This window comes from Acromyrmex echinatior, chromosome 8, assembly GCF_024713525.1.
Source record: "Acromyrmex echinatior isolate Ae372 chromosome 8, ASM2471352v2, whole genome shotgun sequence".
Taxonomy (NCBI): domain Eukaryota; kingdom Metazoa; phylum Arthropoda; class Insecta; order Hymenoptera; family Formicidae; genus Acromyrmex; species Acromyrmex echinatior.
Window position 1 is genome coordinate 13,551,745 of NC_141859.1, and position 24,112 is coordinate 13,575,856.

At 33.5% G+C, this 24,112-nt stretch overlaps 2 protein-coding genes and 1 long non-coding RNA gene across 9 annotated transcripts in view; 2 read left to right on the forward strand and 1 right to left on the reverse strand.

Moving 5' to 3' along the window:
- Positions 1-1,960, forward strand: part of LOC147908823 (histone-lysine N-methyltransferase SETMAR-like) — a 2,190-nt gene extending 230 nt beyond the window's left edge. Inside the window, exon 1 of the mRNA XM_087408580.1 lies at positions 1-1,960. This exon is cut by the window's left edge and continues 230 nt beyond it. Coding sequence (XP_087264706.1) covers positions 805-1,536 — 732 coding nt within the window. The 5' untranslated portion in view covers positions 1-804 and the 3' untranslated portion in view covers positions 1,537-1,960.
- Positions 1-24,112, reverse strand: part of Ald1 (fructose-bisphosphate aldolase) — a 142,468-nt gene that overhangs the window by 98,581 nt on the left and 19,775 nt on the right. For 3 of the 7 annotated variants that reach the window (XR_015545889.1, XM_087408574.1, XM_087408573.1), the window contains exon 5: positions 12,764-12,832. Coding sequence is in view for 6 of the 7 variants with exons in the window: in XM_087408574.1 (XP_087264700.1) it covers positions 12,764-12,832 (69 nt within the window). In the remaining variant the exon portion in view is untranslated. Of the gene's footprint in view, positions 1-7,841; positions 12,359-12,763; positions 12,833-15,517; positions 16,338-18,866; positions 19,676-24,112 lie in introns of those variants that run through there. The other 4 variants (XM_011062472.2, XM_011062475.2, XM_011062474.2 and 1 more) reach the window with 4 other exon arrangements.
- On the forward strand, positions 3,627-4,168 carry LOC147908824 (uncharacterized). The gene is made up of 2 exons (XR_015545891.1): positions 3,627-3,798; positions 3,904-4,168. It is a non-coding gene; the product is annotated as an uncharacterized LOC147908824 (long non-coding RNA).

The window sequence follows — 24,112 nt, forward strand, 5'->3', positions numbered from 1 at the left end:
CACGTCAATTTCACTCGTAATATACAAACGAAATTTTTGGATGCACCTTTCTCTTAAACTAAAACTCCTACCGCGTTTCTAAAAGCATGGGATTGTTCGTTTAGGTTTTCTACAATACGCTAGCTACTTTTCATGAACGTGCAAGATCTGAAACTCTTATATGCAACACATATTGTGATGTGTTGACTACAGAAGCCGATAACAAAACTGTAAGTCTTTAATTTTTTTTCGTTTTTCGTATTCAAATGTAGCTGGCGCTTTGCGTTGTTGTCGATACTTTAATTGTGGAGAAGGATTTTTCAGTCCATAAACACAGTTATGAGAAAGGTGCTTTTAAAATTTAATGATAAAACAGGACACTCCAGCATCCCCTTAAAAAGGCAATCTGAGGCAATGCTGAAAACATTTCATAATCATGGAAATGTTAATGAGGAACAACACAATTGTTTCAAATCAAATGTTCCTGATGTTTCTCCATCGACATCAAATTTTGTACAATCATTCACGTTAAATTAAATTTTTCTCCGGAACTATCAAATTCTAACTGTAATTCTACTTATTATAATATATCATTTATATATGTATATAAATGTATGCTCGGGTATACCAGCTTGATCAAAAAGAAGAGACCACCAGGTGATGCTCTGAGTCAGCTGATTTGAGTTCTTTTTTTTGGCTAGGTTGCCACATCTATCATTGACATTTCCATCAAATTTTATCGCCATAGCTTGACATTTGTAAAAATTACGCCGTCTTGAGTACATCTACCTCTGCGCGTGTTTTCGATTTTTTACAGTTTTAAAAATGGAGTTGAATTTGCAACAACGACTTTGTATTAAATTTTGCGTTAAAAATGGATTCAATGGTGCGAAAACCTTGGAAATGTTGGGAAACTGTTTCGGCAGTGATGTTCTAAAGAAAACAACCATTTACAAGTGGCATGAACGCTTCAGAAGTGGTCGTGAATCCGTCGAGGATAACGAACGCAGTAGCAGGCTGTCGACATCGAAAACCGACGAAAACATCAATAAAGTGAGAGAAATGTTGGCCAATAACCGCAAATTAACTATCAGAGAGCTGGCAGAGGACTTAAACATTGCTTATGGATCCGTTCAGGACATTGTAGTTAATGATTTGGGTTTGCGCCGTGTTGCTGCAAAGTTGGTCCCGAAGGAACTGAATTTCATGCAAAAAAGGGACCGCGTTGACATCGCCAAAGACATGATTTCCAAGACTGAATCCGACCCAACATTCATCAAACGCATCATTACTGGAGACGAGACGTGGGTTTATGAGTACGACACGCAATCCAGACATCAGGCGAGTGAATGGAGAGCTCCAAATGAGCCAAGACCAAAAAAACCACGTCGTTTTCAGTCGAAAAAGAAAGCGATGCTCACGGTTTTCATGGATTACAACGGTATTGTACATCACGAATTTTTGTCAGAAGGTCAGACAGTTAATAAGGAGTATTATTTGGACGTTATGAGACGTTTGCGTGAAGCAATTCGCCAAAAAAGAAAGATTTGTGAGTAAACAACTCGTGGATTTTGTACCATGATAACGCACCGTCGCACAGTGCCATCATTATCCGTGAATTTTTGGTCAAGAACAAAACGAATACCATCCAACAGCCATCGAATTTATCCGATATGGCTCCCTGCGATTTTTTTCTGTTCGATCGAGTCAAAAAACCACTGCGGAGAACGCGTTTTAACAGCCGAAAGGAGGTAATGGAAAAATCGAAGACGGCTCTGATGGCTATACCAATAATAGAGTTCCAGAAATGTTTCGAGAGCTGGATCAAGCGCTGGCATAAGTGCGTTGCAGTCGCTGGAGAGTACTTTGAAGGGGACAATATCACTTTTGATGAATAAACTTGTATTTTGAATTTTCTGAATGAATTCCGGAAACTTTTTGATCAAGCTAGTATACATATATATAGATATTGTATGTTATTTATTATTATTTAGTATTATTTATAATTACTTTTATTATTTTGTAGATCTTTCCCGAAAGAAATATGCAACAAAGAATTTGATGAAGTTAAATATTTAAAGAAAAAGCTGGAAGAAGCCAATAGAAAAATTTAATCAGCCAACAAACTTCTCTCGAAAAGTTATCGAACTAATATGTTAAAGAAGCATATTAAGAGGTTAACGAGAAACTACTTTGAGAACCGAAATTATGCGAAATTAGAATCAGCAATTAAGCAAACATTTACTGATGATCAAAGAAGCTCTTATGCGTCGATCTTTACGCATCTATACATGGATAATACTATATCTAATAATACTATAAGAAAAGCACTCCGATTGAAGATTTCTTGCGGTTGTACTGGTTACCAACAGTTGAAGGAAAAAATACCTCTGCCGACTGAATATACACTTCAATGGAAACTGGAAAGTTATCGAAGAAAGAATTAATAAAGATAGTTTTAAATTGTTAACTGATAAGGTCGTTCAGTTTCAAGACATTAGAGAAAGAGATTGCATGCTTGCATTTGATGAAATGCATCATATCTATTGCACCAGATCAAAAATTGAATCCATCGACACAGTCATATTGTGAACTTGTATCATTTTGCACACGTGATGGTATTGATACATGTTTTCCTTCCTAAAAGTACCTTCGACAAGTCTTGAAAAGTACTTTTATCTTATTTCTTTTAAAAATTGTTTCCATATTCTTTGTTTTTCATTACTAAACACATGTATATATCTGAAAAAAATGTTATGTAAAATTATATAACTTTAATAATATGATATAAAATTATATAATTTTATGTAAAATATTTTTTCCCGGGTATAATATAACTGGGTTTCAATCATGAAACTTTTCCTTAGGATGAAAAGTGAAAAATGAAAAATGTCTCCACTAATTTAAAAATTTTCATTTTTTACTTTCCATCCTAGGGATAAAGTTTCATGATTGATACCTTGTATTAAGCTTGCGGCACACAATACTTGTTTTCTTGCTAGATTCCTAGCTGGATTAGAATCTTGTCATTGTATTGATAGTGTCAGCATCATAGCCAATACAGTAGCAAGAATTTATTCTAGCTAGCGATCCAGCAAGAAAACAAGCCGGTTTTATATGATGCATATATGTATACTACTATATTGCTAACGGCAATTAAGAGCTGCCGAAAACATCACGGTGCAGACGATCGCTTCTCACTTCCACAATTCGTGTACTTTCGTAATGCGCATGCGCGTGTTCTCAACCTATTTTATCATATTTTATCACGTTTATTGTATCTGACGTGTTCAATAGTGAAGTTGAGTTTGTTATTTGACCTATATAAAAGTACTAATTAAAAAAAGGAAATAATGCCGCGATCTTGTTATTTATGTAAAAGAAAAAGCACAGAGAATAAAAGGATAACTTTACATAAGTAAGTTTAATTACAAATGATGAAAATACACGTCCGATTGCTTACAATAGTTGATAAAAATTAAATTATTCTTTTTAGATTTCCGAAAGCACTAGAAATACATAAAAAATGGATCGACGTTTGCGGATTGCATGAAAAAGATGTATCCCATATTTATATTTGCTCACATCACTTTGAATTACATAATAATTTAGTTGCATTAAAGAGATTACCTCCTGGGGCTATACTCACTGTAGAAATAGCTGTACCAAATCACTCAGTTGAATTATCAAATGTGTCAACAATAAAAAGTACTATAGTTAATACATCGAAATCATTTGAAGTGAACATCTTCAATTTTGATATAATGGATTATGCTAACGCTGTTCATTCAATATCGGAAGCTTCGACTTATCATTCATGTAAGTTATTATTATGTAGAAATAAAAATATGTATATATAATACACTGATTGTAAGAGGAAATAATATAAATGTCATTTTTGTGATAAATATTTTATTCTTTCAGTGCCAGTAATAGAAAGTACTAGTATGTCAAATTTATCTGAAGTGAATATTACATCTCCAATTGTATCTAATGAAATGGATTTTGATGATGAAGTTCAGTCAATATCCGAAGTTTCCATTTCCAAGTTTATTATTCACGTAAATTAAATATAAATTATGTAGAAATAGAAACACTGATTATAAAAGAAAATAAGTATTATTTTTGTGATAAATATTTTATATTTTTAACTTCTAAAAAGAACATTTCTCCTCCTCGAAAGAAACGTTTGTTTGCAGAGCCAAGATATATTTCAGAAATTAATATTAGTGATGTTAGTACACCGAGAAGAACGAGAAGATTAATCAATTTTATTAAAGAAATGGATCAAAAGAAAAGCAAACAAATCAAATCTTTACAAGATGAAAACAGAAGACTTCGAAAGCGAATTATTACATTGCGATTATATTCGCCAAAAATACACAAAACTTATTTTATTCCATCATCAGTAGCATTAATTATAATTAGGATTGTGTAAAATTTCATAGTTTTAATATATTGGGTCATTTAAAAAGTATCCGCGGTTTTTTGTTCAATTTTTGAATGAAATTTTTCTTTATTGAAAATCAATTTTAATCAAGTATATATTGGCCATTATTATCTATAACCTTTTGCCATTTTTCGGGTGATTTCATAATTCCATCCGTGTAGAACTTTTGTGATTTATCGGCGAAAAACTTTTTCAAGTGATTTTCGGCAGCTCTTTTGTCAATGTTTTTCCATCAAGAGAGTTCTGCAGAGATCGAAACAAATGGTAGTCAGACGGTGCAAGGTCCAGGCTATACGGTGGATGCATCAAAACTTCCCAACCAAGCTCCCTCAATTTTTGACGCGTCATCAAAGATGTGTGGTCTGGCGTTGTCATGATGGAAGACAATTTTTTTCTGTTAATCAATTCTGGTCGTTTTTCCTTAATCGCTTCCTGTAATCTATCCAGTTGTGAACAGTAGAGCTCTGAATTAATCGTTAGGTCATGTGGTAACACCTCATGATGGACGACTCCTTTCCAATCCCACCATCACCTCCCAGCATCACCTTATTTGCCATCAATCCAGGCTTTGAAGTCGCTTGTGGTGGTTCGCCGCGCTTACTCCATGATCTTTTACGAACGATATTCTTGTATTTCACCCATTTTTCATCGCCCGTGATGATTTGCTTCAGAAATGGATCGATTTCGTTGCGTTTTAGTAGTGTTTCGCTGATGGAAATTCGATCAATCAAATTTCTTTGCGTTAATTCATGTGGCACTCAAACATCGAGTTTCTTTGCATAGCCAGCCTTTTTCAAATGATTCCAAACTGTCACATGGTTGATTCTTAGTGCATTGGCTATCTCCTGACAGCTCACATGCCGGTCTTGCTCGACCAGTTGCAAAATTTCATCGACTTTTTCAGTGACTGGCCGACCAGAGCGAGGTCGATCTTTGACATCAAAATTTCCAGAACGAAATCGAACAAACCACTCCTGCGTCCTACGTTCACTTACAGCATCCGCGCCGTAAATTTCACAAATTTTTCTGCATGTTTATGCTGCGTTTTTGCCTTTTTTGTAGTAAAAAAGCATAGCGTATTTCTTCAGAAATTTCACTCATTTTCAAACCAATATAACTTTTAACACGATTGATGAATCACCAAACTTTGTTTACAAAAAATGTAACCTAAAATGTCATCTCTCAGACGCACGTTCGTTTGACACAATCGGATTAGTGTTGCCCGATATATGACCATCAATATCATCTAGTGACAAAAAACCGCGGATACTTTTTAAATGACCCAATATATAATATATGTGTGTTTTATTATTTGTAAAATAATAAAACTATGTTCAAATTATAAACACGCTTATATTTATTTACATTCATATTTTAATATATTATCATATTTAATATATCTGTATTTTATATGTCTAATATTTATTTTTATTAAGATCTTTAATTTAAAAGTTACAATATTTTTATCAACTAATGATATTTTAAATATATAATTATTACGTACAAATGTGATATATTAGGTGTACAAATAAGTTTCCGCCGTTGATAAAAGACGGCGCCACTAGCAAGCTATGGTTAAAATTGTCTAAAACATTATATCGTAAGGACATCTGTCAACAACATAACCTTGAAATACTAGCGATTTTGTATCAGCATCATATATTTTTTTTTTGTACGAAAATGCCGAGTTTTGAGCCGAATAAGCGTCATTTGCGGGAACTTTTGATTTATTTTTTTAATTTGAAGAAATCTGCAGCTGAGGCTCATCGATTGCTTGTAGAAGTATATTGTGAGGCTGTCTTAAGTGAGAGAAGTTGTCGAATGGTTTCAAAAATTTGAATGTGTTGAATGGTTTCAAAAATTTAAGAACGATAAATTTGATGTCGAAGACAAAGAACGTAGTGGAAGGCCGAAAGTGTACGAAGACGCGGAATTAGAAGCATTATTGAATGAAGATTCGTGCCAAACGCAAAAAGAACTTGCACTTACATTAGGAGCGACTCAACAAGCAATTTCACATCAATAAATGCTTAATTTTTGATAAAAAATGGCGGAAACTTATTTGTACACCTAATATATACATACAGGGTGCGGCAGTTAAATCTGGACAAATTTCAATTTGAATTTCCCACCATATCGTAGTACCATCAGAGGTCGCGATTGAGGTTCTTGAACGCCATGGGCGTACTAGTAAACAGTCATAATCTTAAAATAGCCGAGATGATACGTACAAATGCGGAGTACAATCGAAGAGCCGCGATTATTGAAAGCCTTCGCGCTGGGCGTTCGGCGACCGAGATCATTCGATTCTTCGGGTACCCGAGATCGACTGTTTATGATGTTGTGGCGAAATACAATGCTTCGGAGAAGTCCGAGGAAGGTTCCGCTAACCCATTTAGTCCAAAACTGGCTATCAGACAATGCGGACACTTATTTGTCGGATCGGACATGTTCTGGTCCAAAGAGTTTTGGCCCCCAAATAGGATTTGAACCCCCTCGACTACTATGTTTGGAGCGTTGTTGAACGGGTTACCAACAAGTCGCGGCATCCTAATGTCGCGTCTCTACGCGCCGCTATTGAAGCAGCATTCGCCAATATGGACAGCGCTGCGTTACAGAGAGCGTGCGGGCGCTTCAGGACAAGGATGGAGGCTGTAATTGAGGCCAACGGCGGTTATATTGAGTAATTGTACTCCTGACAGATCACACGAATATTGACTAAAAATATTTTCTTTTACATTTGTACTTTGTGTCAATAAATTATATTTTAAAACAAAGTTTAATTTGTCCGGATTTAACTGCCGCACCCTGTAATAAATATATATATATATATATATATATATATATAATAAAATAAAATCATAACGGTATAAAATTAATTTTATATATACAGAAAGATATTAACATTCAAATAAAAACAGTACAATAAATTTTTTTTTCAACATTCCTATTTATATATTATTGAAATAAATTGTAACTATATTTTTTTATTAATAATTAATATATGTATCAGTAATTTACAATTAGAAGACATTTAACACTTATTTTTTATGTAAATATTAAAGAGAAATTACTAAGAAATCAAATGTGACTTTAACAATAATATATTTTAGACTTGGTATTTCTTTTAATTATACTTTATAATATCTAACCTCTACAATATGTGCCATAAGTGTGCGTGCATACGTTCCCCGCATGCGCATTCAAAATACACGAATTGTGGAAGCGAGAAATCGATTTTCTATCTCACTATCTTGGCACATCCCCCACTCTCAAAAAGAAGCTGCGTTAGCAATATAGTAGTATTACATATATGATATGACGTTATATAACGTTATATAATACAGTTGTATAAATTATGTAATTATATTATATCTTAGATCTCTTTTTATTCCTACACTAGACTACACTAGAATTCTCTTTCTCGCTTTCACCAAATATGAAACATGTATCTATTTCATTTAAATTACAAAAGTGTAATTAACTAATTAGCCACAAAAACATCTCTTGTATTTGTGTTGGATTTTTTCCATTCTTTCTGCATAATTTTGTTTTCTATCTTCCTTTCTTATTGCATGTAGGGAAAAAAAGTTCAAGCTACGCATGCTTTGAATGTTCGCTGGTACCTTTTCACGGTGGAAAAAAATGACCTTATTTTATTTAATACTTGTAATAGCTATGACGGAGCATTGTTACACCCTATTATGCTTGAAATAATTCAAAAAGCTGAAGCCATCGGACTTTACGTTCATTGTATTACAAACGATATGGGACTGAACAATTTGGCAATGTGGCGAAAATTTCTTATGGATTGTGCTGGATGCTATTTGACAATAACAAACTCAATTACCATCCTGTTGACAATAATCATAAACTTTGGTTTATCGCTGATCCTAGCCATCTTTTGAAAAAATTGAAATTTTGCTTGATTAATAACAAAACTATCACTTTGAGTTCGTTAAAAAAATTCGTTAATGCTAATAATTTATTGTCCTCTGCCATTAATAGTTTGCATATAAAAGAACTTACAGAATTCAAGACAATTTGCAATTAAAACTAGCCGAAAATTAAAGTAGATAATTTTTCGAGTGGTACTTTCAATAAAATGAAACTCAATAAAGCCAAAAACCTTATGTTTCGCGACATTAGTATCAGTCTAAACTTTCTGGCGATCATAAATTCTAAAAAAGAATACTGTACGACAGCTTTGTTTATTGAAAGTATTGGGAGTACAAATTAGTTCGGTCCGTTTTTTTGTATTCAAAAATGCATTTATTTCAAAACAAAATGAATGAACAAATTAATTAAAGTATTGTCCATCGCTGGCTACTATTTTTTCCCATCTCTCAGGCAATTTTCGAATTCCATCTCGAAAAAATGACTCGTCTTTGGAGGCGATCCAATTTTGGAGAAGTGAACCGGTGACTTGCCAAATCGTGCTGCATCCTTCGGAACAACCAGTAATCAGAAGGAGCAATGTCCAGAGAATACGGCGGGTGCGGTAAAACATCCCATTTGAGCGTTTCCAAATATTTTTTTACGACTTTTGCGACATGAGGCCGAGCGTTGTCACGAAGAAAAATTTTATCATGTCTTTGCTCGTATTCCGGTCGTTTTTCTCGCAATGCACGGCTCAAACGAATCAATTGTAGCTCATAGTAAACAACACCCTTTTGGTCCCACCAGATACAGAGCATGATCTTCGAACCATGAATGTTCGGCTTTGGTGTTGATGTTGAGGTCGATGGCAACGATTGACCGGGCTTAGCGTAATATTTTTTCTTCTTGGAGTTGTCGTAGAATATCCACTTCTCATCTCCAGTCACAATCCGATGCAAAAAACCTTTTCTTTGTTGTCTTTGAATCAGCTGTTCGCAAGTGAAAAATCACCTTTCAACGTCTCTCGGTTTCAATTCATAAGGCACTCAATTTCCTTGTTTTTGAATTATTCCCATGACTCTTAATCATACAGAAACGGCTTATTGAGTTACTCTCAATAATTCTGCAAGCTCCTCTTGCGTTTGACTCTGATTTTCTTCGAGTAATGCCTGTAATTCTTGTCTTCGAATTTTTTTGGCTGTCCAGAGCGAGGCTTGTCTTCAACGCTGAAATCTCCATCCTTGAACCGTCGAAACCATTCCCTATATAATTTATCAGTTGGAGCAGTGTCACCATAAACTTCGACAAGCATTCGATGGGCTTCAGCTGCACTTTTCTTCCAATTAAAGCAGAAAATTAGAATCTCCCGCAAATGCTGCTTGGTTAACACAAAATTCGATATTTCAAACACAGTAAAACTCAAGGTTTTTGTGTGAAACTCAAAGCGATATAAACTGAATATTATTATGATGTCTAACCTCTCTGAAAACGCCAAAATCAGCTGTCACTATGAACCATTCACAACAGCCGGAGCCATCTTTTGGAAAACGGATCGAACTAATTTGTACTCCCAATATTTCAAAATGGTTTACATTGATGACTTCATGTACTGAAAAAGTTGTATTAGGGAAAACTCCAGGTAATGAATTTTCAGAAAATAAATTTAAAGAATCTATTGCATTTTTAGAATGTATTATAACTTTTCCAAGAAATGATAGTTGGAAATGGTATGCAGTTTAAACCTATGCAACCTATGCTGTGGAGTCATTATTAGTACTAAGTCCATCATCGAATTGTCGACGTACTTAATAAATGAAAAAGACTATTTGTAATTAGCAGGCTGGTTAACATCGGACTGTGTCGAAAATATATTTAGTTCGGTTAGAGCCAAACAACCCAGCCCAAATGCCTTACAATTTAAATAAAATTTAAGATCATTGCGATATCGAAGTATTTAAAGCTAGTAGATAACTCTAGTTACGAAGAATTTTTGTTGGTGATTTTTTGAGTCGACTCAAAGCAAAGAAAATGAAAAGAAACCTGCCATGTATTCCTGATTTTTCAACACAAAAAATAAACTTAGGCATTACTGAAATTAATGTATTGTACAACCTTGCCGGATACATTCTGTTCCGTATTTCAAAAAATAATATATCATGTGAATTATGTTTGAATTCCACAGGATCTCTGACATATAATCCGACTTTAAAATTCGCACAATTCGTTTTATTGAAATGTTATCGACGTTATATATTATTTTTCGTCAATAATGTAACATTTGAATTTCTTTATCAGATGGAAATTATTATTAGGCAATGATATGTTCCATACCTCAAAAGAAATTTTGATGCAAATAAATATGATTTAATTACTTTTTTAAAGGAAAAAATGCATGTTTCATATGATACATTAACAAACTATCATAACATAAAAAATAAAATAATGATTTTTTATTCGACTTCGACTTCAAATTGAAAATAATAAAAGTCAATTACCGAACAAAGTATACAACAGTAAAACTATGGCAATGCATGCGATAGTACGATAGTTTAAGACACTTATTTATAAGCATTATAATGTAAAACTTTTGTACAAAAAATAAATTTTCCAAAAAGTGATTATTTTGTTTGAATAATGAAACTTCCGTCTTTTTACATATGTATTTCTATATTTACTGGACTACTGGACGTCACATTAATTACATTTATTACGGACGATGGAAAACAATAAGCTTGTTCTTTTTAGTTGAATTTTTGCATAGTTTAACTTTCCATTTTTTTCATATAACGCGAAGAGAAAAAGAGAAAAGATAAATCGAGATGCGAGAAAAGCAAGAAGTTCAATTAAAAACAATAAGGCCCAGTTGCACCAATGTCGCTTTGAGTGAGACTTAAAACTCTATCTGTCTCATTTTAAAGCCAAAAAGAGATAGAGACAGAAAGAGTTTTAAGCCTCGCTTAAAATCAAAGTAACATTGGTGCAACCGGGCCTAAGCCTTATAGTTCACGTTATGTGTACTATTCTAATTTTTCTCCTATTCGCGCTGAGTGAGTAAGGTTCCGTATTGGTGCTACCATTGTGAGAGCACAAATCACGTGCACCAATCACGCGGATTCCTGAATATTCAGACTTTCTACTTCTAGGGACTCTAACTAAGAATGTATGCGCGCGCCTCATAGTGGCCGCCATGGAAGAGCGTTATCATGTGATGACTTGAAAAAAAAACTAAAAGGATGAAAGAAATTCTAAACTTAACAATTTTCAATCATGGACAACTTTATGTTGCATTTTCCTGATCAGATCTTAGGAATCATTAAAAATTTATTTGGGACAAGAAAGACAAAACAGATTAGTTAAAAATTATATATACAGAAATGTTTCAGTAAAAAGAAACGGGTCGTGTTGGTCGTGTTGATTTTACAAATTAAAATATAAATTATAAAAGAAAAATTATATAATTCTTCGATAAATTTTAATCATTGTATGAGAATGCACCGCGAAAGAGAGTGAGGCGCGAGGATGGCACAACAAGCAAGACTTTAATGTTCACTTTACTTCCTTCTTTTCAACAATAAAAGCTTAGTTTATTTTACAAGTAATATACGCTTTACACAAATTTGAAAAGTTACACGATGTTTTACTAACTGTCCCTTTCAGGATCAAATTACTCGATCAAGGTAAAAGATCGCAACGATTTTCTCGATGGTCTCTATGATTGACAAAGTAAGCGAACTCTGAGCACTAAGAGAGAGCGGGAGCGACAGCAATCGGCGTATATATCGCCTTCATGGTATAATATTTCTTTTTAATAGTAGCCAATAGAATGTTCGCCAACAGTTACAATTTTACATGACATCCGATCAATGAGGTTAATTGGCGGTTCAGATCCTCTCTTACGGCATAATAGTCATGCGCGACAGAAAATCCGCGAGTGGGATTGGCAGTCGCGCGTGACATTCATTTAAGCGCTGCGCTCACACGTGCGATTGCATTTTCAGAAAATTCGATGAGCCGTTGCTTTTGTCGATGTGTACAAAATGAGTTTTCCTACTGAAAATAATAAAATGATAAAATTTGTGAAGATCGAGGTTGAGCTAGAGAAGATTTTGAAAGCTTATTTTATACACACAATTTAATGACGATTTCTAATGATTAAAAAGAATTTCCGCTTTCCATCATGCATGCAAGGACGTTTTTATGATCTCAAACAATCATATATGTATTAGGTGTTGGAATTAATTCGTAGCGTTTTTTAATGAAAGAATATTATTTATTTCACATGAGCATTAAAAAATACATTAATGAAAGTACTTCCCATCACTTGTAAAACGCTACGAATTAATTCCAACACCTAATACATATATTAAAAATGATTATAAAGAATTTGTCTGTAATTTTACTTCAATACTTTATAATAATACTACTATAATAATACTACTGTTTCTATATATTTACGTTAGTTGTAGCAGTGTATCCTGTGATGAACCATGCTTTTTGGGAATGGATTATTCCATATGCATAATTCTGAAAGATACATAATCTATGATAAAATCATTCTTTACGTAAAATAAAAAATTTATTCTATATAACAAAAAGTAAATAAATTATTAAAACTATTTTTTAAAGTGATATATTATAATCGAAAATTTTAAAAAGAATGTTAATTTAACGTAGAAGGGCAATGAGATCGATGGATGAGATCTATGAAAACATAAGTAGCATAAAAACAGCTATACCGAAGAAGCATTTGGAATAAAGAATAAGACCTACGGACGGAAATTTTGGTGGAGTGATGAAATTAGAAGTAATATGTCAAAAGAAAAAGATTTATCAAAAATGGATTGATAACGGATATATAACAAAAAGGAAACAATTAATATGGTATGGACATGTTCAAAAAATGCTGGAGACAAAATTACTAATAACGATCATGCAATGGATACCACCAAATTGTAGAAAACGAGGAAGATTCCGAAAAACGGAAGGAGAAAGTGAGAAAGGCAATGAGCACAAAGGATTTGACAGAGGACCAATGTATATGTAATTATATTATAATATAATTGTAGTAAGCAACGTAATATCTCAGTAGTACAGGGTGGGCCATCTATTGGTACGTTTTTGAATTTCGTCGTATGGCAACACCGAACGAGCTACAGACCCGAAATTTTGACAGTTTATTAGTCATACCGTCCGCGGCACGAAACAACATGTTTTCTCTTGAAGAGCGTTTTGAAATTTTAAAAACTTATTTTCAAAGTCAGTGCTGTGTCGCCGAAACTGTACGAATTTTGAAAAGAAATATGGGTCGTGATAGAGCACCCACCGAAGAAGCTATACGCAAATTGGTGAGGAAAGTTCGTGAGAAAGGGATGTTAGTGGATGACAGAAGTGGTCCCAGAGCTCGGACAGTGCGCACACCCGAGAATATTGAGGCTGTGGCCCAAAGTGTGAGACAATTCCAGCTTTGAAAAACAATATTACGACTGTTTTGAGTGAAATTGGCGCCGAGGTAGTCCAAAATGTCATTAATAATTGGGGTGACCGAATGGCATACTGTAAGGCCAGTAGAGGGAGCCACATGAACGAAATCGTTTTTCATTCTTGACGCGGATACTTTTAGCTTCACAACAAAAAAAAAATTAATAAAAAATATCAATGTATGCTCATTTGATCGCATTTTTAAAAACGTACCAATAGATGGCCCACCCTGTATATATTTACATGATATTGCATTGCAAGTTGCAATATTACCGCAATGTTGTAATCTCACTGCAATATCGCTGCAATATTACGTGCGTGGGTATAAATTTTGAATTTTTAAATTGTGATAAAAATTATACGCGATGATAACAAATAAAAAATGACACATATGACGCATATGTGCATGGCTAGCGTATTATACGGAAGCGTGAATAATTAATTCTCGAAAATGTCGTAATGTAACTTTATTATACATGGCTGAATTTGTAAAAAACTAATCTTTAATTTGAAAATTAACGTTAATTAAAAAATTGAAAATTTAAGAAAATTACGGATGGTGGGGGTATTTTGTTAAACAAAAAAATAAAAAATTTTTTTTTCTTTATAACTTTAAAGTACTCTTGAAAATTGTACAACTTTTGTTTAAAAAATTTTTTCCTTCTTTTATATTTCCGATGATATTTGGCTCGAAAGAAAAATATCGTTTTTTTCAAAGAGGTGTTTCACCTCTTAAACATAAGTTAGCGCACGTATAAAAAATACGTGTCTCTTAGATTTTCGTGTTTTACAACATATTTCATGGAGAATCAAATCAGTTCCGGATAGTTGTAAAACTTCTCTTATTAGCAGCCAGAACGTGGAAGCCAGGAGCGAATAGGGTACTGGGGCGCCCAGGATTAATAAGTAATAAAATGCATTAAAAATGCATTAAGTCCTACATTTAAAATGATACAAAATAAGTTGAAATATAAAAAATTATTATTATTATAATCTAAAATTAAAGGGGAAATCTGGTTTAGAGAATCAAAATTTTCAATATTTTTTTCTAGATCAATAATTTCATAGGAAAGTGCTAAACAAAAGATAGTCGCCCTCTCTAGTACTGGCAGAATATATGGCTATTTCCGAAACAAATAAAGAAGCCATTTATTTAAGAAACTTATTACAAAAAATAACAGGAGATTCATATTGTATTCGCTTATTTAATGATAATCAAACAGAACGTACAAAAATTGTTAGTGCTATGTATCACAAGAGATCTAAATGCACATAGATAAATGTACATCATTTTATTAGAGAAGCGGTTTCTAATAAGTTGGTAAAGATAGAATATTTATAATCAATTGATGTGCCAGCAGATATTTTTACTAAAGGAGTTTATTTAATGATTTTTATCTTTGTCTATATTATTTTATAGACTTAATTAATCGATCGGAAATTTCAGAGGAAGTTTCAAAATAAAAGTCATGCACAATCTTTTTTTGCCCTCTATAGTTGTATTTGGTGATTTAGATTACAACAATAAATCCAAAATATTTAGATATAACATCGATACAAGATAATTCTCAATAGATTAAGTATCTATATAAGATATAGGTAGTATATTATATATATATATATATATATATATATATATATATATATATATGGTGTGTATATAGATGACACATACAATATAGCATGATTTCGTAATATTCGATACAATCGCTAACAAATAACATTTAATAGTTATTTTAGACATCTTTTGCACTCGTTTTATTTTATGTTCGGACAATATTATATTAACATTTTTTAATATGTACAGATATATCTGCTTCTGTATCGTACTATTATAGAATATTATAACAATATGTATCATAATATTTAATTAATTACCTAATACCAATAAAATTGAATTTCATCAAGTTAGTCGCTAAGGAGTAAGACAAGAATATTGATAACAAATCAGAAATCAGTAAGCCAGGCTATCAAATAATTTTAAATTCGATATTTTGTACGTTATATTATAAAATGATCTATTAAATTGTTTGTTGAATAGGGAATTTGTAGAATGTTTCGAAATTTCACTTGATATTTTATTTGAAACGCAATTTACGGATGATTGATTTGTACATATCTAATTGCGAATGACGTGGGATCAATAAAAAGTATTTAATTCGACTGATACAAATTAACATAACAAATTTGTTTGTTAAAATTGAATTAAAAATCTATGATTACATTCCGTAAGAAACAATTCCTAAATTCAGAATATTTATGTTAAAACAAGAAAAGAATGATCAATCTTCTTGGAAATTTCAGATGTTTCGTTCATCCTCGGCGCTTCGATCATCCTCAAAGGAATCCTTTTCATGACTCCAAAGAAAAGAACGATGACGATGATCCTGTGAGATGTTTTGAATAACCGATTAATTTTATATTTCTAATAATGTATCGAATATCTTTCTGGATCAATCTAATATGCGTGATTAGCGACGAAAAGTGCCGTGTCTCCCGCAGCACCGGCCACACCACCCGCGTATTTACCAAGTGCCGACTCACTGTTAGCCTGTTGAAAAACAAAAAATGTACTTGCAATACTAATTGACACACTCAGTCGATATATCTTTCTTGAAAAAGCTTTAGAAAATTGTGAAAATGTCAAATAAACAAATGAAACCATTCTTCCAAACAGAAAAAGAATTTTAGAAAGAATTTTGTAATAATTCTGTAATAATTGACATTAATAGCAATTGCATCAATTACTAATGAGAAGTTTGAATAAATATTTAAATAGTTCTTAAACACATGTGCTTATGTCATAGCTATAGGCTATGATTAGCAAACTCAATTGTTGCTCGTATGGCATGTAATATCACAGTAATATCGCAACAATATTGCAATATATCAAAAATATTACATATTGCAATGTATTATAATATCACACAAATATTACTAATATATTACACGTTGATAAATAACATTGAAATATCACAGTAATTTTGTGATATCACAATAATATTGCTGCAATTTATCAAAGTAATATTGTAACAACATAACTTCAAGGAACAGAGTGGCATATTATATATCAGTGCTTGCAAAGATTTCTACATTTTGGGCTGATTTCGGCAAGCGATCCACCGCTCGAGACTCGGCGACCGAGCCGCCCAGCGCTCACGACGCTTTGGCTCAGAAATGTCCCTATACCAGAAATATGTATACTGGAAGCGCATCTTCCGCCAAATTATTATTGAAACATGTTTTTTTATTAAATAATTTATTTCTATTAACATAAAAATTACTCGCAATAAGTTCATTATAGTTTTTTAAGATTAAATTTGAGAAATTTGGGGGGATTATTAATATTTCAGATTGATTGCATTAAAAGTCCGACAACTATATCGGCACGCAATTATAATTTCTGAAATTAATTCATTTAAATGAATATATATAATAATTTAACATCTTAATATTCAGACCGTACTGGCGTTTTGTATTTAAAGTAATGTATAAAAATTTCTATTGTTAATTTATTCATTGTTCCTTAATGATATACTTATATTTTAACGTAGTGTTTTCTAATACATTACATAATTATGATAACGTACATTTTGACAATAGCTTCCACATCACCCGTGAAGTACTATTGTAAGATGCATTTTTTTTTAATGTGATTTCCCCAGTAGGCCTATTTCACAAAAAGAAAAATCAAATACTCGAATGTGGCTTGGCAAGAAAGCAAAATTATATATCGTATTATACGATATATAATTTGATTCTTCTTTTTATGGAATAGATTACTGGGGAAACCACATTAAAAAAAAATGCATCTTACATTAGTAACTCATGAGTGATGTGAAAAGAGATGTCGGAATGTACGTTATCATAATTATGTAATGTATTAGAAAACACTACGTTAAAATATAAGTACATCGTTAAGGAACAATGAATAAATTAACAATAGAAATTTTTATGTTAATAGAAATAAATTATTTAATAAAAAACATGTTTCAATAATAATTTGGCGGAAGGTGTGCTCCCAGTATATTTCTGGTATAGGAATGCTCCTAAGCCAGAGCGTGAGCGCTCGGCAGCTCGGCCACGAGCAGTGGTGAGGCTCGTTTGCCGGAATAAGCCCGAAATGTGCAAATTTTTGCGAGCACTGTTATATATTATAATAATTAATAACGTTTCTATGATGTTTACTTAACGTTAAAAACGTCATTAAGACATTTAATTACTAAGATATCATAAAATTATACATACACACACATATGGGATAAAGACAGCTATAAAATGTTAAAACTAACATTATTCCGATATAAAATGCATAAGATTTTTAATTGATACATATACATATTTATCATACATATATGATTATAATTATATTATTATCAATTGACTATCAATCCTGAAAATTTATGGTTCCCATTACGTATACTACAGATTTTTCAGTACTGGTAATCAACTGACAGTAATATGCAAACATAGCCTAAATGATAGCGGTTCATTATTATTCTATCATAAATATATACTTATATGCTGGTTATAAATAAAATGATATAAATAAAATATGCTTATTACTTCATATTTAATAATTATTACAGGTAATTAAAAGTTATACTATCGAGGAGGAAAAAATGTTGACAAAGTTGTGAATAAAATAACGAACCTAATTTTTACTAATTCTTTAGCATGTAGCTATAGCTATCAGGCTGTTCTTCGCCCTAATGAAGTGGACTGCAAGGTTCAGGAAACGTTGACATTCCAACAATGGATCTGAACATAGAGGAAATCCGCGAAACGCATAATCTTTATATAGTTATAGCTATCTTGGGAAGCAGAAAAAGAAATTATTTTATAATTTAATTTTATGTAAATGTATTTTAGGTAAATTTATAGTGAAATTATAATAAATAAATATTATATTGTTTTAATTGAAGATAAGTAAAAGTAATTGAAATACTCGTAATAAAACACAAGAATTAAATATAGTAAATAGTATTAACAATCATTATTATTTTATAATTAAGGGGATGCTGGAGTAACGACCAAACTTAATCGATAGTACAGATTTTTTAAATTCCAAATAAAAAAATCGATAATAGTGACATCTTTAATTCATTTCTTACAATATCGTTTTGTCTCACTCAAACGCATACAACTATCCTTATTTAAGAAGTTGCAATGCCATCTCTTACAAAATCGAACACCTACTGCTAGACACAATTACTGCTTTGTTTACTACTCCGAGTTCGCACAGCATTCATATACACGTAATTGCAGATTGACATAAATCTTTCTTCTTAAGCTTTGTGACATGACAATTTTTGTCCGTCACTGTCGCAGATCGTCTGCGGGGGGATCTTGCGTCTTCTCGGCTCAGAGGGCGAGCGCGCAAACGGGCGCGCGTGCGTGTTAATCATTCATTTAGTTAATTTATTTGTTAAAAACTTATTTCTTTTAGTTAATATTACATTTAGATCTTATATCATCGACGGACGTACTCGATGGCTGAATTGTTATTTTGTAATCTTGTTCCACCATCGGAAGAAAGAAGATCGCACTATGCAGAGAAGGATGAAGGTGCGATAATATGCTGGGAAGCATATAGATAATAGGATGCGATAATATGGTTCCGCCTCACCCGGAAGCCCTGACGCAAGTCATATAATTTCGTATATTTTTATAATGCGCTGTCGTTCTAAGCTTTGCTGTATCGCACGAAAATTAGAGAAGAGCTATGGAAAGAGAAAGCTCCATGTACGCTAGATGGCTGAGGAAGATACCAGAGATCAAGACACTCCGACGCGGAGCCGGTGGCGGAGCTTGCCAAAACCTTCCGAGCCAGACCCAGAAGGCGGTACAGATGACGTTGGAGTCCTTCTTCAAATCATACTGCGCGCCCTAAAGAGCAAAAATTCGCGGGATCGCGTAATCAATAAGGGCCAATCGGCGCGTGGTATAGAGGGGGATTAGAAGGGGACCGAATGGCCTATGTGAATTCGCGGAAAATTCCTGGCCGGTATCATGATTGAATTAGAAAGGTTACCCATCGCGGAGGACCTGCCACATGATCTGAGATCTCAACCAATCAAAAATTGAGTTCATTGCAGCATGAACGAGTCATGTGAATTTCTGCAAATGAGTCAAAAAAAAACTTGGTTGACAGATTCTCCCACTACTTTCAACCTACTGCGCATCCATGTGAATGGATACGCAATCTCTTTTTAATTCAACTATGACCAGCATTCATACTGTGGCCGAGCCATTCTAATTGTGAGAGGACGTACAATCGAAGTTATCAAAAGTAGAGCCGAGGTTGTCGTAAGGATAGAGGGTACGAGGAGTGAGATTGGATGAGACGAACATAATTGTGAAGCTACCGATCTCGAGATTCCTAGTGTCAGATGGATCACGCATGAAAACTCGAGAAGTTTCGAGTGACCGATCTTATAGCTGCCGTGTGAATCATCAAAAAAGTACGAGCCACGTGCCATCCGAATTTTTCTTTTTGAGAGAAATACTAGTTGGCGATTAGCACTTGCCATAGTCGAGTCACTTTATGTTAAGTCAATTTATGTCATTTCATTGTGCATTAGCCAATCGAAACTTTTATTGATTGCGACAATAGAATCACTATGTAAAAGTCACGTCAGAGATCCGTTCCGATTCGCGCTGATATAATCCTGGTACTTTTTGCCAGAATACAAGTTTTTGTATAATGGTGATAAATTTTATTTTGTATTTGGTCGTCGTACAGTATTCGCCTTTTTGATGTGATCATTCGTGGAGCCAAGATTTAGCGAGATCTTACACAGGGTGCGTCATCAAAATCCAAACAAATCGAACAATTTCTTTAAACAAAATGATTTTAATGAAAAATTAAATATTACAAAAAATCCTTTTATATAGCACTTGGGGGATCCCTGTAAAGCATTATCGATATATCCCCCATTAGCTTGAATGGCTTCTATTCTCGATCTGAAGCGTTCGCACGCACATTGTAATAGCGCTGTCCATGCCGACGAATGCTGCCTTAATAGCGATCCTTAATGACGTCACATTGTCGAGACTTGTTTGTGACCCTTTCAACTATGCTCCATACATAGTAGTCCAAGGGATTTGAATCTGGACTGTTGGGAGACCAGAATGGGAGCCGAGGCGAGCAACTCATCCTGGCAGCCTAAGAGAGCATCTGTCGTGTCTTTAATACGATTTGTATCGAAGGTTCTCCTTAGCAATTCGACACATTGGCTCGTTTACACCAATAATCGATGCTAATTTTCACAATGGTTATCCTGGGTCATCCGAAATTAGCGTTTGAGCACTTTCAATGACTGCGGGGGTCCTCGCGGTGCAAGGACTTCTTTCGAATAAGTCTTCCTCGTTGGCATACTGGAATCTTTGTTGGAAACTGTTCTAAAGCCATTATATTTTGCCACAACGTAATAAACGGTTGATCTCTATGCAAAGAACCGAATTATTTCCGTTGCTGAGCGCCCAGCGCGAAGGCCTTCGCTGATCGCGGCTCTTCGATTATATTCCGCACTTGATTTCAACATCACGGTCATTTTGAGAATATGATTGTCTAGAAGCATCAGGCTTTCTCAGACGCCAACAACAACCTCTGACGGAGGAAAATTTAAATTGAAATTTGTCCGGATTTTAGTGACACACCCTGTATGATTGCTTAACCGGCATTAATATCGACTTTATTTTGTTGTTTCCCGTAGATGCGGAGCCTGTAAGATCAGGCCTATCGAGTTAAGTTCTGAAAGTCAATGGTAAATCGGCTTATCAAATACACTTATTATTTTCTTATTAATTTTTTTATTATTCTTACAGTCTCTCTCGTCTTCCGACAACTTCCCCGCTTATAATGACCCACCCCAGTGGCCATCGCGAATTATGATTTCGTGTGAATATCATAGAATAATTAAAAATTAACGAAAAAGTAGCAAGCTCTCTCGTGCCTAGCACCCAATTGATTTCGCGAAAATCTCTAAGGGCGGAATCCATAGATGATGTTCAAGAATCGAGATAGTCTTAAGCTAATGAGATGTCATAAACCAAGAGAGCTATATTAGCATCTTAAGACATTACTTGAGACTGTCTTAAGATTAATAACAGACTATGGATTCTAAGACTATGGCCTAAGATTTTGCAAAAATTCTGTCTGGTTATCGAGTCATCTTGTAAGAAAATTTATTTATGTGAAAAATATAATAGAGGACGTGACCAAGTTGTGCGATCAATAAGTTCTTAGAAAATCTGTTAAAGAGCACTCGCTGTGTCATGTCACATTACTTTTTGATAAGTAGCATCTTTCAGCTGATTATTGTCAAATTTTGAACGGAATTCATCGCATGGTTTCATTTCTGTAGACGATTAAAGCGAACAACCTTTGTATTTTTTGCAAAATGGAAAAAAACAAGTTTCCTGCAGTAATTAAATATCTACTAATATGAAAGGTTTAACGCCGAAAGAAATCAAAGTCGAATTGGATAATGTTCATAGCACATCTGCACCAGCGTTTGCAACTGTATATAATTGGGTAAATAAATTTAAACGTGGTCATACATCCACATGTAATGCATCTCGTTCGGGACATCCAATTGAAACTGCTACGTCAGAAATCATCGATAAAGTCCACGATATTGTTTTGAGTGAAAGTGCGCGAGCTTGTTGAGGACATAGGCATATCACATGGAACAGTGATTTCAATTTTGCACGAACAATTGGGTGTGAAAAAGCTATCGACAAGATGAGTGCCGCGTTTGCTCACTGTGGACCATAAGCCCGACCATGTGACGATTTCAAAACAATGTTTGGAGATTTCAACGTAATCCAGATGAATTTCTGCGTCGATTCATTACTGTGGATGAAACATGGATCCATTACTTCACACCCGAAACGAAGGAAGAGTCAAAACAATGGACTCCACCGAGTGAACTAACTCCAAAGAAAGCGAAGACCATGAAGTCGGCCGGAAAGGTGATAGTCACAGTTTTTTGGGATGCACGCGGTATAATTCATGTCGATTATCTTCTGTCGAAGCAAACGATCAATGGCAATTACTACGCAGCCTTATTGGACCGTTTCAACAACATTTTAAAAAAAAAACGTCCCCATTTGGCGAAGAAGAAAGTGCTCTTCCATCAAGATAATGCACGGGTTCACATGTGCCCGGCATCGATGTCAACGAATTCAACGAATTCCATTAAATACAACGATAATAGTTTAGTAGAGTTAGCGTTTTCAAAGGCCGAAAAATCATTTCGATGCGCGTTTCTAAGGACCACATACATATATAAAATCACACAAGAATCATACAAGCATTTAAGATCTAGTTAGACCGTTTAAAGCTTTGATTTTTATAATTATAAACATTTTATAAATATCACAGAAATATTTTAGCAATATTTCTCTGTGATATTCTCAGTAACATTCCTGTGATTCATTTTCGCGGACATTGTAATATTACTGTGATAACTCAATAATATTTCAGCGATATTCCTGCTACATTTCATTGTAATATTGCAATGGAAAAATCATATTGCTGTGATATTACTGTGATATGCAATAGTTGCAAAATAAATGTTCTGCTGAACGCAGCCATAATATCTCTAGATTGCGCATTCAAGGAATGGCGATAAAGCTTAAAAAGGACGCACTTGTTATAGTATATCAATATCTAGAGTCCTTATACCAGAATTTGGCCATTCATCATATTCGCATCTATTGGCTGAATCAAGTTTAAGAATAACAATTGAAACCAATGAGAATAATTTACTACAAAATTCAGACTATTTCAAACAAAAGAGACACAATAAATTACAAAACCACTTTAAATATAAATTTTGTATTCTCCTACAACATTAATTTTAAAATTTCAATACATATTAAAATAAAAAAAAGTCTATAAATATAGCGTTACCACAAAGAATTATTTTGCTATTGTCCACACTGCATTTATTAATCGATCTTTTTTGACATGCGATTCTCATACGATATCCTACAAAATACTTCTTTATTTTTGTAGATATTATAGTTGATGACAGTTAAAAAATAAAATATAATATATATACTACATATATATATATATAATATATACAATATATATATATATATAATATATACAATATATGGTATATATATATATTAGGTGTACAAAAAAGTTCTGAGCTTTTTTTTGTAAAATTAAATCTTTATTCAAAAACAAACGAAAAAATATTAATCAGCGAAATATTCTCTGTTTGCATCAACGACCTTTTGCCATATTTCGGGGAGCTTGCGAATTCCTTGACGATAGAAACTCACCGGCTTCGAAGCGATAAAGTC